This window comes from Megachile rotundata, chromosome 8 (genome assembly GCF_050947335.1).
Source record: "Megachile rotundata isolate GNS110a chromosome 8, iyMegRotu1, whole genome shotgun sequence".
Taxonomy (NCBI): Eukaryota; Metazoa; Arthropoda; class Insecta; order Hymenoptera; family Megachilidae; genus Megachile; species Megachile rotundata.
This window is the reverse complement of record NC_134990.1, coordinates 11,944,260-11,961,684: the sequence shown is the minus strand read 5'-3', so window position 1 is coordinate 11,961,684 and position 17,425 is coordinate 11,944,260. Positions and strand designations below refer to the sequence as shown.

At 32.8% G+C, this 17,425-nt stretch overlaps 3 protein-coding genes across 15 annotated transcripts in view; 2 read left to right on the top strand and 1 right to left on the bottom strand.

Moving 5' to 3' along the window:
* Nucleotides 1-12,353, top strand: part of Stg-1 (stargazin related protein STG-1) — a 55,705-nt gene extending 43,352 nt beyond the window's left edge. For 3 of the 8 annotated variants that reach the window (XM_012290390.2, XM_076534671.1, XM_076534672.1), the window contains exons 4-9: nt 980-1,123; nt 2,647-2,735; nt 4,058-4,282; nt 8,891-9,103; nt 9,209-9,384; nt 10,487-12,353. In XM_012290390.2, coding sequence (XP_012145780.1) covers nt 980-1,123; nt 2,647-2,735; nt 4,058-4,282; nt 8,891-9,103; nt 9,209-9,373 — 836 coding nt within the window. In that variant the 3' untranslated portion in view covers nt 9,374-9,384; nt 10,487-12,353. Of the gene's footprint in view, nt 1-979; nt 1,124-2,646; nt 2,736-4,057; nt 4,283-8,890; nt 9,104-9,208; nt 9,385-10,486 lie in introns of those variants that run through there. The other 5 variants (XM_076534673.1, XM_012290391.2, XM_012290394.2 and 2 more) reach the window with 5 other exon arrangements.
* Nucleotides 12,261-15,029, bottom strand: LOC100878599 (Rho guanine nucleotide exchange factor 4). Of its 3 annotated transcripts, XM_012290389.2 has the most exons (10): nt 14,889-15,029; nt 14,616-14,698; nt 14,407-14,537; nt 14,115-14,336; nt 13,869-14,055; nt 13,376-13,788; nt 13,163-13,300; nt 12,930-13,094; nt 12,706-12,861; nt 12,261-12,632 (listed from the first exon to the last, which is right to left on the bottom strand). In XM_012290389.2, exons 2-10 carry the CDS (start codon nt 14,632-14,634, stop codon nt 12,591-12,593), a joined length of 1,473 nt encoding a protein of 490 aa, XP_012145779.2. In that variant the 5' UTR covers nt 14,635-14,698; nt 14,889-15,029; the 3' UTR covers nt 12,261-12,590. The 3 variants fall into 3 exon arrangements, with proteins under 3 accessions (XP_012145779.2, XP_003705486.3, XP_076390780.1); XM_003705438.3 differs by having other exon boundaries at nt 14,616-14,977; XM_076534665.1 differs by lacking the exon at nt 12,261-12,632 and having other exon boundaries at nt 12,679-12,861; nt 14,616-14,977.
* A 77-nt stretch (nt 15,030-15,106) lies between these two features.
* The window catches only part of LOC100878712 (membralin), a 90,492-nt gene continuing 88,173 nt past the window's right edge, over nt 15,107-17,425 (top strand). Inside the window, exons 1-6 of one of the 4 annotated variants that reach the window (XM_076534664.1) lie at nt 15,107-15,273; nt 15,885-16,295; nt 16,369-16,604; nt 16,692-16,914; nt 16,981-17,107; nt 17,186-17,420. In XM_076534664.1, coding sequence (XP_076390779.1) covers nt 16,032-16,295; nt 16,369-16,604; nt 16,692-16,914; nt 16,981-17,107; nt 17,186-17,420 — 1,085 coding nt within the window. In that variant the 5' untranslated portion in view covers nt 15,107-15,273; nt 15,885-16,031. Of the gene's footprint in view, nt 15,274-15,294; nt 15,428-15,498; nt 15,591-15,884; nt 16,296-16,368; nt 16,605-16,691; nt 16,915-16,980; nt 17,108-17,185; nt 17,421-17,425 lie in introns of those variants that run through there. The other 3 variants (XM_003705439.3, XM_076534663.1, XM_076534661.1) reach the window with 3 other exon arrangements.

Below are 17,425 nucleotides of genomic sequence, written 5' to 3'. Positions count from 1 at the left end.
CACATTGTCTTATTCCCACATTGTCCAATTCCTACGTTGTCCACTTCCCACATTGTCCAATTCCCATATTGTCCTATTCCCACATTGTCCAATTTCCACGTTGCCCACTTCCCACATTATACAATTCCCATATTGTCCTATTCCCACATTGTCCAATTTCCACATTATCCAATTCCCATATTGTCCAATTCCCATATTGTCCTATTCCCACATTGTCCAACTCCCACATTGTCCAATTCCCACGTTGTCCAATTCCCACATTGTCCAATTCTCACATTGTCCAATTCTCAAATTGTCCAACTCCCACTTTGTCCTATTCCCACATTGTCCAACTCCCACATTGTCCAATTCCCACATTGTCCAATTCCCATATTGTCCTATTCCCACATTGTCCAACTCCCACATTGTCCAATTCCCACATTGTCCACTTCCCACGTTGTCCATTTCCCATATTGTCCTATTCCCACATTGTCCAACTCCCACATTGTCCAATTCCCACGTTGTCCACTTCTCACATTGTCCAATTCCCAAATTGTCCAACTCCCACATTGTCCAATTCCCACATTGTCCAACTCCCACATTGTCCAATTCCCACATTGTCCAATTCCCAAATTGTCCAACTCCCACATTGTCCAATTCCCACATTGTCCAACTCCCACATTGTCCAATTCCTACATTGTCCTATACCTACATTGTCTTATTCTAACATTGTCCAATTCCTACATTGTCCAACTCTAACCTTCGCAAATTCCCAAACCTTAAAAATATCATAATTCCAAAAATAACTCACCATAAAAAAACTAACTGGATTAAATTTCACGAAAATTTGATCACGTCCATAGACATTCTTCCGTCGAGGCGTTCATATTTTCGTATAATAACGGAAGAATGGTCGGGAGTGAAAAAAGGTGTAAAAAAATTCGGTCGGAAAGTTTTCCCATTCGTTCAGCCCGTTCATGGCCATATTTTTTCTCCGCAGACGCAGTTACCAAGTCGGCGATGTTCTTCTTCGCTGCAACATCGTTGCTCGTGCTGGCTGAAGTTTGTTACTTCACTGCTCACGTTACTCACCCGAGACACAGACTTTGCGTCTTTGTCGCTGGAGTAGTCTTCATAGTTTCTGGTGAGTAATAAACTACGCTAGCTTATATCATACACTACTTTCTATGTTCCACCTTTCTTCGCGGGTTCATTCACAGCCTTGCATTGTACTTTCAAACATCGCTGTAGGTGGATCTTGACAAACAGAAGTACTTCTACATTTGCTTTTTCTCATTGATGTCAGATTTTAGAATTAGGTGACACTTGGAACCAAATGTATGGTTTTTATTTATTATATTTGTTAAAATCATTATTAATGTTTATTCGTTTGGGTATTGAAGTATGAACATGACAAGATGCAGGAGAATGTGGACTTCGAAGAGGAATGAGAAAGTAATGATATAGGGTAGAGAACTTTGTTGATTGGGAGGTTGATAAGTGTGAACCTTGCTGATTGATAGGTTGACATGTGTGAACCTTGCTGAATGATAGGTTCACATGTGTGAACCTTACTGACTGATAGATTGACAAGTGTGAACCTTGCTGATTGATAGGTTGACATATGTGAACCTTGCTGACTGATAGGTTGACATGTGTGAACCTTACTGACTGATAGGTTGACATGTGTTAACCTTAATGACTGATAGATTGACATATGTGAACCTTGCTGACTGATAAATTGACATATGTGAACCTTACTGACTGATAGATTGACATATGTGAACCTTGCTGACTGATAGGTTGACATATGTGAACCTTACTGACTGATAGATTGACATATGTGAACCTTACTGACTGATAGATTGACATATGTGAACCTTACTGACTGATAAATTGACATATGTGAACCTTACTGACTGATAGATTGACATATGTGAACCTTACTGACTGATAAATTGACATATGTGAACCTTACTGACTGATATATTGACATATGTGAACCTTACTGACTGATAGATTGACATATGTGAATCTTACTGACTGATAGATTGACATATGTGAATCTTACTGACTGATAGATTGACATATGTGAACCTTACTGACTGATAGATTGACATATGTGAACCTGACTGACTGATAGATTGACATATGTGAACCTTACTGACTGATAGATTGACATATGTGAACCTTGCTGATTGATAGATTGACTAGTGTGAACCTTGCTCATAGGTTGACAAATATGAACCTTGCTGATTGTTAAGGTAACAACTCTGACCCTTCATGAGTGAATCTTGCTATCATTATCACCCATACAAAATTTGCTTTAAACAATTAAAATTATGGTAACATCTTAATAATATCACTACACAAATTAAAAATGTATCCATCATGACGATCTACATTCCAAGTCAATTCAAACAGCACCTACGTTAAAATTATTCATCCACCTATTCTCTTAATCAGATAAATCTTTATTTGCCCACAATGTTTGCATCACCAAAGAAAACTGATACAAAGACAAATTTGTAGATAATATACTGACAGGCAAATGAGAGCAAAAGTTTAAGTAATCCGGTTAAGTAAGCTGGTCAGCCTCCATGAAATTGTCGCGAGAACTGCTGCACGGAGATAAAGCTAAAGTTATTAAACCATTTTCTCTTTCAGGTTTGTTAATGCTGGTGGGAATGGTGATGTACATATCTGTGTTCAAAGCTGAGGTTGGCAGTAAACTCAGACCAAGGTCGTCGTTTCAGGTCAGTGAATTATGGCTTTCTGAATCGCTTTATTTGCTTTAGTTTTCATGCTTTAACGTCGAATTCAATGAGCTGATATTTTAAATTATATAAATGTTCTTTGAGTAGAAATTTGGGGTTGTAAATTTGGTGAATTGGGGTTGTTTTGAATGTATCTTGAAAAAAATTTGATTCGAGATACAATATTTGGTAAAATTGGGAAAGTATTTGGAAATAGTTGGAATTTATTTAACAAATGATTCATGATTGAATTTCGAAGTATGGAATTATGTACCTATGGAAGTATCAGTGTATCAAACTACCAAACTAGGAGACCATCAGACTATTAAGTTACCAAACTAACAAATTTATTGAAGTATCAACTATCAAATTATCAAACTAACAAAGTATCCAAATAGCAGACTATTGAAGTATCAGATCACCAAACTATCAAATTACCAGACTATCAAATTACCAGACTATCAAATTACCAGACTATCAAATTACCAACCTATCAAATTACCAAACTATCAAATTACCAGACTATCAAATTACTAGGTTATCAAATTACCAAACTATCAAGTTACCAGACTATCAAATTACCAAACTATCAAATTACCAGACTATCAAATTACCATCTATCAAATTACCAAACTATCAAGCTACCAGGCTATCAAATTACCAAACTATCAAATTACCAAACTATCAAATTACCAGACTATCAAATTACCAGGCTATCAAATTACCAAGTTATCAAATTACCAAACTATCAAATTACCAGACTATCAAATTACCAAACTATCAAATTACCATCTATCAAATTACCAACCTATCAAATTACCAAACTATCAAATTACCAGACTATCAAATTACCAGGCTATCAAATTACCAAACTATCAAATTACCAGACTATCAAATTACCATCTATCAAATTACCAAACTATCAAATTACCATCTATCAAATTACCAACCTATCAAATTACCAAACTATCAAATTACCAGACTATCAAATTACCATCTATCAAATTACCAAACTATCAAATTACCAGGCTATCAAATTACCAAGTTATCAAATTACCAAACTATCAAATTACCAGACTATCAAATTACCAAACTATCAAATTACCAAACTAACAAAGTATCCAACTATCAGCTTACAGAAGTATCAAACTATAAAAAAAAATACTAAAATTGCAAAAGAAATAACAAAACTATAATTTGTGACCACCAATCACGGTAAATAAATTCTCAGATCAATTACGTTGTGAGATCCAACGTGCATGTAATACACGAAGCAAGGAAAGTAAGATATGAAATTCTCGATTTTATATTTTCTCTGACAGCTTAGATTGCTTCTTATCCGTATCGTACTCATACGAATGAACACCATCGTCGCAATCTTGCGATTTCAGGGACCGCCCTTCACCTACAGGTACGGATTCTCATTTCTGCTGTACGTGAGTGGCTTCATCACGACCGAGGTCGCTGGCACTTACGCCATTTTCTTGTACATCTCTTGGCATCAAAAAGCACTGGTACGGAGGGATCCCAGGCGAAAAAATTACGGGGTTGGTAGTATTAGCTTCTTTTCTTACCATTTTCGTTAGATCGCTTCTCGTTTTATCTCGTCGAAAAGAAACTTGGACAGAATTAACATCCGCCTCTAAGTTTTCATTATATGCCTCGGAATCTCTTTGTTTTTTGGCAGAGTATCAAGCCGATCGAATAATTTTCCTTCGGGCGGACGCGTATGCAAATCGAATTCAAAGTTATTCGCTTTGAGTAACGTTCCGATAATTTTACGGTGGAGAGTTTTCGGAAATTATGAATTCACGAATTTGTGCATTTTGGGATTTGAAAATTTCAGGATTTAGGAATTTGGGGATTTTAGAACTTGGGAGGTTGAGAATTTTAGGGTTTAAGAATTTGAGAATCTAGGGATATTGAGATATTGGCACCTAGGGATATTGAGATCTAGGGAAATTTGGGATTTAGCGAAATTGGGGATTTAGAGAAATTTGGGATCTTGGGAAATTTGAGATCTAGACAAATTTGGGGTCTAGGAAAATTTGGGATCTAGGGATATTTGGACCGAAGAATATTGGGATCTAGGGATATTTGGAATCTAGCAATATTTAGATCTAGGGAAATTTGGGATTTAGGGAAATTGGGGATTTAGAGAAATTTGGGATCTTGGGAAATTTGAGATCTAGACAAATTTGGGGTCTAGGAAAATTTGGGATCTAGGGATATTTGGACCGAAGAATATTAGGATCTAGGGATATTTGGAATCTAGCAATATTTGGATCTAGGGAAATTTAGAATCGAGGGATATTTGGGATCTAAGGATATTGGAATCTAGGGATATTGGAAATGTTGCAATTTGGGGATCTAGGGATTTGAGAAAGTTGCAATTTGGAGATCTAGGGAGTTAGGGTAGTAAAGATTTGAAGATCTAAGGATTCGAGAAATTGCAGAATTTTCATTCGAAAAATTCTATAATCCCAAAATTTATAAATGTGAAATGCAGAATCTCTAAAATGAAACTCTAAAATGAATCTCTAAAATAAAATTTGGATAGGAATTTATAAATGTACGAATTGAAGACCATTTGACCGGTTAAACTCGTATAATCGATCTCCAGTGACCCTCAGAGCGATATAAAATTCGACATGTAAAATTAATGCCGCTTTCAGCGAGCGTACGTGCCTGCCGGAGATTTTTCGAGGATTTTAAAGCAGATAAGTTGAAAGATTCAGTCAGAATCTCGTGGTTTTAACGGACGAAGTAAGACCTTTACGCAAATGGACTTCCAGCTTAGTTAAATATCAACGTGGCTTCACTCGACCTTGCACGAATTCCAACGTAGTAAAGTTTATTTTCAGCGAAGATAAATATCAGTGAAAAGCTTCTCTGTGACACGTGTATCAGTTCCGCGTAATTGCGATATCTGAGGTAATTACGCTACCGTGGTACGTACTTGCACAAGCGAACTAATTGTGACGAATATATTTCACAAATTATGATGCACGCTGTAAAAAATCTGTGCGAATAGAAATTTAATCCGTGGAATATTCTGTCCAAGTTGAATTGCTTGCTTAATCGTAAACCTTCCTCTGCATTTAACTTTGCGAATTTAATGTGAAATAACGATATTAAGGTTGATTAAGTAGGAGTATTAAAATTTATTAAATATTATTTTGAAGTTTATTGAATATTAACAGGGTGTCTCACAATTAGTGTAGGTCCCTGAAATGGTAGCTGACGCGATTCCGAATAAGATTTCCCTTTGCAAAAATGGGGTCTGAAGCTTCGTTTTTGAATTATTCACTCGTATTTACATCTCCAGCCGAATTTTAGCTAAACCGATAGAAAATCAGAAACTGTTTTCCCTCGGCAATGTCACAAAAATTGTTGGCCCACTCCGAGCTTTTGTGAAACGTAAAAATTCTTCGAAGAGTCACTCTCGAGTCATCAAGTACGCAGCAAAATAAAAGTACGTATCAAGTTCCAAGTATCAGGTTTCAGGTATCAAGTATCAGGTTTCAAATATCAAGTTTCAAGTATCGAGTTACAAGTCTGGTCGGTAAAAGTACGTATCAAGTTACAAGTATCAGGTTTCAGGTATCATGTATCATGTTTCAGATATCAGGTTTCGAGATCCAAGTATCAGGTTTCAGGTATCAAGTGTCAGGTTTCACATATCAAGTTTCTAGTTCCAAGTATCAGGTTTCAGGTATCAAGTTTCAGGTTTTAAATATCAAGTTTTTAGTTCCAAGTATCAGGTTTCAGGTATCAAGTGTCTCCTTCAGATTCACGTCAGCTACCATTTCAAGGACCTACACTAACTGTGAGACACCCTGTATTTCAACCATCTTTGTTTATTTCAATTATCTTTGTAGTTCTGCACCATGACAAATAATGCAAGTAAAAATTGTTTGAAGCTCCCATTAATTCAAGTAAAGAAAGAAATAAGAAAACGTTATGGTACATCGCCTACGTAAATCAATGGTCCGTGTATGGTTGACCTATTCTACTCGCAGTACCTTATTGCCCAGAGAACGGTACTCTTCTATCACTGACAGGGATAAATCAGGCAAGAACGAACAAACAAAGACTCTGTAGATCATTGTAGAGTGTGAATTGCTCTTTCGTTTACCTACTTCTTGTTTACCGTGTTTTGCCATTTCTTGCTGTGTTTACTTCGTAGTTCACGTTTCTTGCACACCCGTTCCTTTGACGATTATGTTGCAATATTTGCTGGTATTAGATATAGTTTCCTAAGATTACTTTATATGGGTCCTAAACTGGCTTCTAAAGTTGAAATAATTATAATAGCACTAAACTTGTATTTGACGTAGATTAATATAACGTAACCTAAACTTCTTCATCACGATGACAAAAAGTAACAAACTTGCATTTGACGTAGATTAATATAACCTAACCTGAACTTCTTCATTGGAGTGACAGAAAATAATAAACTTGTATTTGACGTAGATTAATATAACCTAACCTAAACTTGCCTAACTAAATATTGATATTTACTTCTGTAATACTCATCAGTGTGTCAAAAAATAAGAAACTTGTATTTGACGTAGATTAATATAACCTAACCTAAACTTGCCTAACTAAATATTGCTATTCACTTTGAAATATTTACAAACTTTTACCCAACCAGTTTTGTAAAATTAAAAATCTTCCATCTAATATAAACTTGACCAATATATTAGATGTAACAAAGCAAACGAATAACATTTTGCATGATTTAATAGGAGTTCCCAACACAAAAAGTTGAAAGCATGATTCGTTTCGGGGGAGGATAGCTTTCCGTAAATAAGATCTCAAACACTCGAGAACCGAGAGCTACTGCTTCGCGTTCCGTTTCGTTTTCATTCGGTGTCTGTTTACCACTTAAATGTAATTTACCCCTAGCTGCAGGATCGCAATTCAGTTAGACTAAGTCGCTAAATTTGCTTCAAGTCAGTTAATAGCCTACCTACGATTTAATCGTGCTACACTGAAAAGCATTCTACAATGGTATTCAATGTCTGTTGTTCCGTTCTTTTATTCGCGAGAATCTGTGCTCGAGGAATAATTATTTTAAAGACTTTTAAAAAGACATTCTTTGTTTCTAATTTTTTTATTCATTTTTTTCAATAATTACTCTTCAAGATATTTTTGCTGTAACATATCTTAATGCCAGAAGATAAATTCATAATTAAATTTAATGCATTTAGTGAATTCTTGTGATGTTAATTTTTATATTATCAAATACTACTATTTTCTATTTCTTTATTCATATCACATCATTATACTAATTCATTATACTAAGTTTACACTAAAATTTAGAAAGAAATTACTTCAAATTTCTGTATGAAGCAAGACAGTAAGCTTTCAACTATTAAGTTAATTATTATAAATATATAATTATTACTGTAAAATAATTTAAACAAAAAATTCACTCTCAAGCCACAGTTAAAATTTGGTATGCAAAGAGTTGGTTATATTATTTAAATACAATATAAAGAGGTTATATTATTTGAAGCAAAAAGAAGACATCAAGCGGAAAAAGTTTATTTAAAAAAGTACCATCGTTAATTTTATATGAATTGCAGTTAAATTTCCATATATTCTAAATAAGAAACGATAAAAATGTTAATAAAACGAAGACCGGAATTTTTGTTCTGTAACATGCGCGCGATAATTATGCAGATTAGGGTTTAATGTATCTTTTATGCATTCGACCTATTTCCTCTCGGAAACAATGCACCTTTAACGCCTTTAGTATTGAGCGCAATTTTAAATGCAAAACCATCGTGGGGCGTAAAAAATATCCCTTAAAATTAATAGCGGTTGTGCCATAAAATCGACTGTCTCTTATTTCACATTTATTCATTACTACACTTTCATCTATATTTCAAAATCAATTCAAATAGTAACACAACATTTCTTATATTTAACTTTTAAACATTTATTAATGTAGTCTATTATTTTTTGTTTCTTTTTTAATGAAAATTCTAAAAAATTTAGCAAAATTGCAGGAGAGAATTTATCGAGATTCCCGTTATTTGAAACATATGAGAAACGAAAATATTCCATTTATGTTCCTGAATATTGCGCACGTTTCATTTCGTACAAAAGACCACTCGTTCTTTTTTCATACCATCTCTTTTCAGGGTGTGTATCACTTAGACAATCATCACATGCATCATGCAAATCACGCGACAATAGGTCACAGTGGTTTCCTCTGCGAAAGGCATCAGAAGAGATACTTTTTCAGCAGAGATTCCGTGGATCACGTCGATTTCGACGAATTTCTACCACCTCCCCCGAATCTGGACTACCACGATTATTCCAGACAATTTCCTAGAGATCTCACCACTCAGACGGTAAGCATTTCCGTATTAATACCTGAACAAAATTCAGTATTAGATCTTTTATCGACAGTATTTTATAGTTGTATCATGGGAAGATAATAATTCGACTAAATTCAGATTAGCACAACAGCTGATGTTCTTCAAGAAGAGGAGGAAGAGTACAGTCCGAGTATTCGACACGAATTCGTCACCTTTGACCTGGATGACTCTCTGCCGCCGCCACCCCCGATCAGGGGCAGCGAATGGAGTTTCGATACGTTGAGGAAAACGACTCCCGTCTGATATACCGTCAGGTATGATATTTAGAGTTTTTTCTTATTTTTTTGACTTTTGGGAAGTTGGTATAAGGGAAACCCATTTTGAGTACTTTTGGATTAGGACATTTTGGGATTGGGCCCACTTTGGTATATTGAGATTTTAGGATTTAAGTACTTTGGTATATTGCAACTTTGGGATTTGGAACCCTTTGATATATTGCAATTTTGAGATTTCGACCATTTCATATATTGCAAATCTTGGGGATTTGGGACCTCTTTGATAAATTGCAATTTTCAAGATTTGGACCCCTTGGTATATTGCAATTTTGAGATTTCGACCCTCCATATATTGCAATTTAGGGATTAAGACCCCCCCCCCCCCCCTTGGTATATTGGCAAATTTTGGGATTTGCGGATCCTTTGATATATTGGCAATTTTCGGACTTGGAACCCATCCTCTTTTGCTATATTGCAATTTTGGGGATTTGGAACACCCTTTTTTTTGGTTATATTGCAATTTTGGGATTTGGACTCCTGGTATATATTGCAAGTTTTGAGAGATTTTGACCCTTTCATATATTGCAATTTTGAGATTTGGACCCCCCCCCTTTTTTGGGTATATTGCAATCTTAGGAATTTGCACACCCCCTGGGGGTAATATTGGAGTAATAAATACATATTTTAACTATGTAAATAATATGCATTTGGGCGATTTTGGATAAGCTAGTGGGAAGAAGACTAGGGGAAAGAGTGAAAGAAGTGGGAGAGAGGAGTTGCAACCAAGCACCAAATCCATCCATTTTGGTCCCAGACCTGCTAGTGGACTCCTCAATAACGCATCCTAGCAGGCCCTTGCCTTAGATTCAAGAGGTGGACAGGATCTATATATATGAATCGAAGGGCTCCTTGAGCACTTGCGAGAAAGTCAAGTCGGTCTTATGCGTCGCCTAGTGGCGATGAACGTAGGCTCCAAATTTTCCAAACTTTGGGACTTCATACATACCTCCGCAACCTTAAAATTCTATAAAATATCTTATGAAATGAAATACCGTAAATAGTATAAATAGTCCAAATTTCCAAAAAATAAAACTAACCTTAGAATTTATTGAAAACGATGTAATTTGGCAATTTTTTGAAGATACGCAAGGCTGGTACAGAGCGTCGAAAGCGATGCGGATGGAGAGGAAACGGAAACCGAAGAAGAGCACGACACAGTCGGCGATTGAATCCAGTCGTTTTTTTAACGGCACCTTGCTACTCCGGATGTTTTTCATCGTTCACAATCGGCGCAGCAAACAAACGAACGATCGAACGGATATCGATCAAAGAACTTGAAAGTTCGTGGCCAGAAACTATCTCGGCGAGGTAATTTGTTCGTCGCATGGAAATAAGTGAACGAAGAAACGGGACGATAAAGTGCTCCGTAATTAACATGTCCAACTTTTATAGTGAATTGTTTTCTTCTTTTCTTTTCCTTTTATACAATGGTGAGAATTTTCAAAGGTAAATTGTGACTGATTTAATTCGAACGTTCTGGGAAAGTTTTGCCACTTCCTTGAAAGGCATTTGATCAACTGCCAGATTCATTAAAGTAGAGTGTATTTATTTAAAACGAACCGTCCTTTTGGTCGTGGCAAAATGAACGAGAGACACAAATGTGACAACGATTGATCGTTGGATTTATATGTTTGTGTGAGTCAAGCGCATTGTATAGGAAAATAATTAAAGGAAATATTCCTTTCCGAATTATTGAAGATCTTATAGGTCTTAGGATTAATTTGTTCCTGTTTGCTTGCGGAGAGATATTTGTTTAAAAGACTGCGATCTATATCTGCCAAAGTTAAGAGAATGTCAATCGATTGATAGTTACATAAATATTATGTCCGTTATGTGATATGTGATTGAAACACCTGAATTTTTTTACACAAAAGTATGTTAAAAATATTACATAAAATCAATGGTAACTTTAATTTGTTTTCTTCTTGACTGTACTTGTTATGAAGTAACATTAAGTTACAAAGAGATTATTATAAAAGACATTAAGACTAAAAGAAAACTTATAAAGTTTCTTGAAAAGACTGCAATGCCAAGGAAGAGGAAAAATTGCATTTTCTTTAGAACAAGAATATAGGAATTGTCAAGTTTCGAAACAGAAACTCATTGATTCGTTGATAATATTACGAAAGTGTTCGCGTTTAAAAGGAATTTTATCTTATTCGTTGTACAGAACGTGTAACATTATTATATCAATAATATAGTCTGAAGATTTTTAATGATACTTTAAATAAGCACTTAATAAGCTTTTTATACACTAGTCAATTTTCCACCAAAATTTATATGCAGACTGAAAAGATATTCCATTGATTAATTACTGAAGTAAACAATGAAATCAATTACAAGTCTGATTAGAGACAGTATTACCAAAAATTGTTGCTAATTTTTTAATGAAGAATAAAATATACCAATGTGTTTTTACTCTAGTGTTCAATATTGTTATCGAATTTGACAATAGTGATCATGTTTACGCAAAAGAGTTTGCGTATAAAATCAATATGAATCAATAAAATTATGTGACTGAAACAATGTATTCCGAAAATATTTTTTAGTTCTACAAAATGTACTTGTAAATATATGCAATATTTGCAGTGTAATATAATATGTGGTACAGAATACATTATCAAAGAAAAATTGTTTTGCATTATAGGTTTATAATGCTTTAAATTATAATGTTAGTTATAAGATGCCAAGACTATGTGGTAGTCTATAAGAAAAATAAAATAAAGCCAAATAATTTTGACACTCTGAACTGTGACAGACACAAAATGATATAATGAGTATAATACTTTGTCAAGAGACAAAAGAAACATGTTTCTCATAAAACTGCCATTGTTTATAAAATAATACATGTTCACTAGCATTTAATAGGAGTTTATTGATTATGTATTCAATGATAATAAGCTTGTCTGATCTTTACAATTTGTACAATAAAGTTTCTTCAAACTAAATGCAATGCTTCTTGACAAAATTTGTATTAACCTATTTAACAGAACCTTTTTCTGTGAAAATTATAAGTGTTCCATCATAAAAGTAGGTATCCAAATATTTACATAGTAAATTTTTACCTTACATGGACTAGATGATTTTTTCACCAAGATCATCTGATGCTGTAATGTAAGTGGGTCATGAAAAATTACCGTTTCCAAAAGTAGATCTTGACCCACTAGAGTTGAAAACGGCTTGTACTACAGCTTCCTCACAATAAAACCAGAAGTAAAACTACGGATCTATGGATTAAAGATTTTTAATAATATACACACATAGTAAATTGTATCATCTAAACTTAAAAAATTCAATTACTGATGATCCAATATAGGAGAAGAAATTGCTAATAGATTTTAATGTTGTTGAAGATTCTTGATTAGTATCTTGTTTAGTAAAAGAAGGAATGTGAGGTATATATGACGTATTATAGTTTTCCTGTACGTAAGGCACATTTTCTTTATCCGCAATATTCTGTAAAGAATTTGTAAGTAAATATAATATTCATCTTTTTTACTCATATAAATTAATACTCAACTTACACAATTGATGTTTTGAAAGCAATAACTGTTCTGCTTGAAACTATTGTCATTTTTCAATTTTTTGAATCTTTTTAATAACAGCAAACATCTATTTTCTGACTGTATATCTGCATCTGCTTCATTATCCTTCTTTAAGTACAGAATTTTAGATGCATTCAAATTCACCTGTTGAACATGCAATATATTATAAAATGTAAAATCTAATAATAATCAATAATATTTGTGATATAAACCTCTGTTTCTTCGTCTAATCTTTTTCTTTTGCCAGAAATTATTGGGATATTGTCAGATGGAAATAAATTAAGATTATTGTGTCTCAATGGTTTTCTTGAACTACTGTCTTTTCTCAAAGTCTGTCTGCATTCAATGTACTAGAACAATAAAACAATACATACTAATTTTTGCATGAAGGATATTCCAGTAGAACTATTGTTTTATAAAAATACCTTTTTTATGGAACTTTGTATTGCCAATATCCATAAACTACTATCCTCTTTTTCGGAATAAAGTAAAAGTGTTTCATTTAAACAAGTAACACGAAATAATCCTCCACTCAAAACAGATTCAATCTTGCATTTATTTAATGGTAAAACACAACATACGGTTAGTGAGTTTTGTGGATCACCCTTACAATACAATAAAATATCATCGAAGAGAACAAAATATCTTCGATATGCTGAATTCCCGCGTCTTGAAACTCTCATTAATGGTCCTTGTTTAATTAATTTTCTACCAGGTTTAACCAAGTTAATTTGGTTTACAATACATTTTTGAAGTTTCAATAATTTTTGTGTTTCTTCATGCTGTTCAATTAAAGTGTTCATATGCCTTGCAGCTTTCTCAACTTCAACTAGACAAACTTTAGAAATAAAAGACTAAATTAATGTTGTTCTATAAAATTTTAAATCATTTGATGTGGTATTAAATTTGATTTCATACCTTGTAAAAGGTTATATTCTTTGTGCCTATTAGGTGTATGTTGTAAAACTTCTTGCAAGAGTAATTTATATCTAGGTATTCTTTGTATCGGTGTAATTAATAACGAAGGTAATTTTCTACCAACTTCTGGTCTTGTTTCTTGCCTGTTAATAAAATTTTTAAGTGTGAGATCATTTTCTTGTTTCATCTGCAAAAGAAATTTTGTTACATATGGCCATCCTATACCTAATAAATTATAGTCAGTACCTGCAGCAAGTATAAAATTTGTTCGTAATCGTAAGCATAGACAGAATACAGTTTAAAAAATGGAGCCAATTTATGAAATGCACCAGCAATATTCTGTGGATCTTCCTTCAGTTCCTTTATTAACTCTCCACTAACGTTGTACAATGTTTTTATATTCTCAGATAGCGTTGAAAGTAAACTGTGGTCTAATAATTTTTTTTCAAACATTGGTTGTATAAAGTACTGAAAAACATACATATTTCATATCATCAATGTAATATTTCAAGTATTATTAGATGTAAATAGAAAATACCTCCATTAAGATCTCCAACTGACGTAAATAAGTAAGTTCTGTTGTTAAAATTTCTTGAACAGCCTGAGATCTTAAGTTCTTCTCTCTTTCTTCAAACTGTTTTTGATTACTCTCATTCAAACTGTTGAGAACTGCAAATATAATGTTTCATATATTAAAAATATGTAAACAACATTGATTAATACGTATTAACTATGTTTATTTCATACCTCGCATACGACTTCTCATACTTAAAACATTTCTGTCATTTATTATCTTCTTTAATTCAGAACTCAGAGAAGTTTGTGGTGATCTTGGTGAATTCATTGCAATTAATAACAGTTTTATAGAATATTATTTCAATTCCTTTTTTAATACTTTATATTATACATGCATTCAAACACATATGTAAACAATTATTGTGTTTTAATTTAAATAAAATATATTACACTTTTTCTGCTGCCTATTATAATACTGGTTTGGCACTGCTTTCAAACACATACCTGTTGAAATTTAAATATTTTGCTACAGTCAATTTTTTAGTGAAATTTTAAAATGCCATCTGTACAATGCAGATTGTTTTATTGGCTGATCTAAGTCTAGAATAGGAGATCTAGCTTTATTACTAGAAAGTAGAAAGTTTTCGCATAAATGAATTTCCTAGATATTCACATTATAATATTGGCTACATTGCAGTAGAGACTAGCATATGCGAGTTGTCGAATATCAAAACATACGATGATGAAGTGACAATTTGATAAGAATTGAATTCGTAAATGTTTCGAATTTGCATTTTTATGAGGCTATTAATACGTATAGTAGCATCCAAGAAAATACCAAAACATCAGAAGTATATCAGTATAATATAATATTCTTCTTTTGAATGAGGTACGATATGGTTAATTTCTTAAAAATTTACTAATGGTTCGCGTGTCACCTGTGAAATGTCATGTCCGGGTAATAATTATCAGTATAGCGAAAAATATATATATGAAGATAATATAAAATAATAGTAATATTATTTATCCTTATTTCGCAGTAGGTAATTATTCTTTTCTGCATTTCATAATTACGTAACAAAGTATGTTATTATGTAGATTTTATTTTGTAAATTGTATCCAATAATTGTCCTTTTTTAAATAAAGTTATAATCGTTTTTACGAGCTAGATATATTTCCAACTGTCGAAGTTATGATTACTTACACGTAAGAATATTTGTAAATAGGTTAGGTTGTGTATAATGCTTCTGTTATGTTGTGAACCATATTAGTCACATTTAAATTAATGTGAATAAATTGAACATGCAACAGTTGTAAACTATAGTAAATAATAAATATAATTCTTTATTATTTAAAATGATTCTGTTAACGAACATAGAATTTTGACTCGCATGCGCATAATAATTGTGAAAGTATATTAAGATCTTATAATATAGTAGACATGAATGTACAATAATATCTAATTAACACGTATTATATAATTATCATTTTATGTTTCAGATATTTGAATGATTACTGAGGAATGGAAATGTACATATACAACATGTATAAGTACTTCTTAAAAAATTTCATACAAGGAAATTGTATGAGTAAAGATTATTAGTAAACTCATCAATTGTCAAAAACAAATATTATATAGTGTTTAAAATGCCACAAGTGGATGGTGCTAATATACCAACTACCAATAATCAAACTAGTGAAACTGTACATAATCGTAATTCAAATAGTTCATCTCGTCCAGCTTTAAGTAACAACAATATGAATACTGCTAGGAACAATAATAATCAAAACCCGTTAGTTAATGTTCGGGATAGATTATTTCATGCGATATTTATTAAGGCTGCATTAATATATGCAAGGACATTTCCAAGGCCTGTCAGAAGATTTTTAGAATTTATGGCATTGTTGAAGGTAATTATTATTCCAAAATTATCAGAAATTTATTAGTTTTATATAATATACATTGTGTAATTTATAATTTTAGGCCATAGCAGCATTTTTTGTATTGGCTTATATTCATATAGTATTTTCACGAGCTCCAACTAATTGTTTGGAGCATATAAGAGATGATTGGCCTCGGGACGGTATATTAAGAGTTGAAATACTTAGGAATGGAGGTGACGATTACAGCATTGAAAAAAGTTATGCTAAGGAAGAAAAATTACGACAAGAAAAAGTTGATGATTTAACTAATGCTTTGGGGATATTAACTAAAGATGGGTAAGCATACATATATCATATTGGATTTTAAAAATACATCCTAATTTTTATTAACCTGTGTTAATCAATTTTTTATTTTATTTACAGGTTTATTAACATTGAACCATCCGCTGTTGACGAAGAACGTGATACTGTTAATATATCTAATGAAGAAAATAATGAAAGTTTAACATTAGCTGAAAAAGAAGTAATTCTCAGAAGTGCTACTGTTTCTGGTGAAACGCAAGATTCAAATTTAAATATAAATAACACAATAACTCCTTGGTTGTCAACAAAACTTTGGAACGAAATGAATGTAGATAATAAAGAGGTAAATATTAAATGAATGATACACAGTATTCTATCTTTTTAATTACGTTTAAAATTAATGTTCCAGATATTAGATGAGAAGGTAGTATCTTTAACAGGTGGGCACAATAATACTTTAGAACAAGATACAAATAATCTAAACAAAGAAGATGTTATTCAACCTTTGAAGGATCAGAATTTTGAAGTGAGAACAGGTAATATAAGTTTTGTTATCGATACTGAGTATAATAATAATTATTATATTATTTCATAAATGAATCTCTCTCTTTCAGACGATGGTTATATCGTTGAATATTCATTAGAGTACGGTTTCTTGAGATTATCACCCGTAGCACGACAAAGATTGAACATTCCCGTGAAGATTGTTACTTTGGATCCTGCTAATGACAAATGTTTCGGTGATGCTTTCTCAAGAATAATACTAGATGAATTTTTGGGATATGATGATTTATTAATGGCGAGTATTAAGACGTTAGCAGAGCACGAGGACAATAAAGGATTTTTACGGTAAG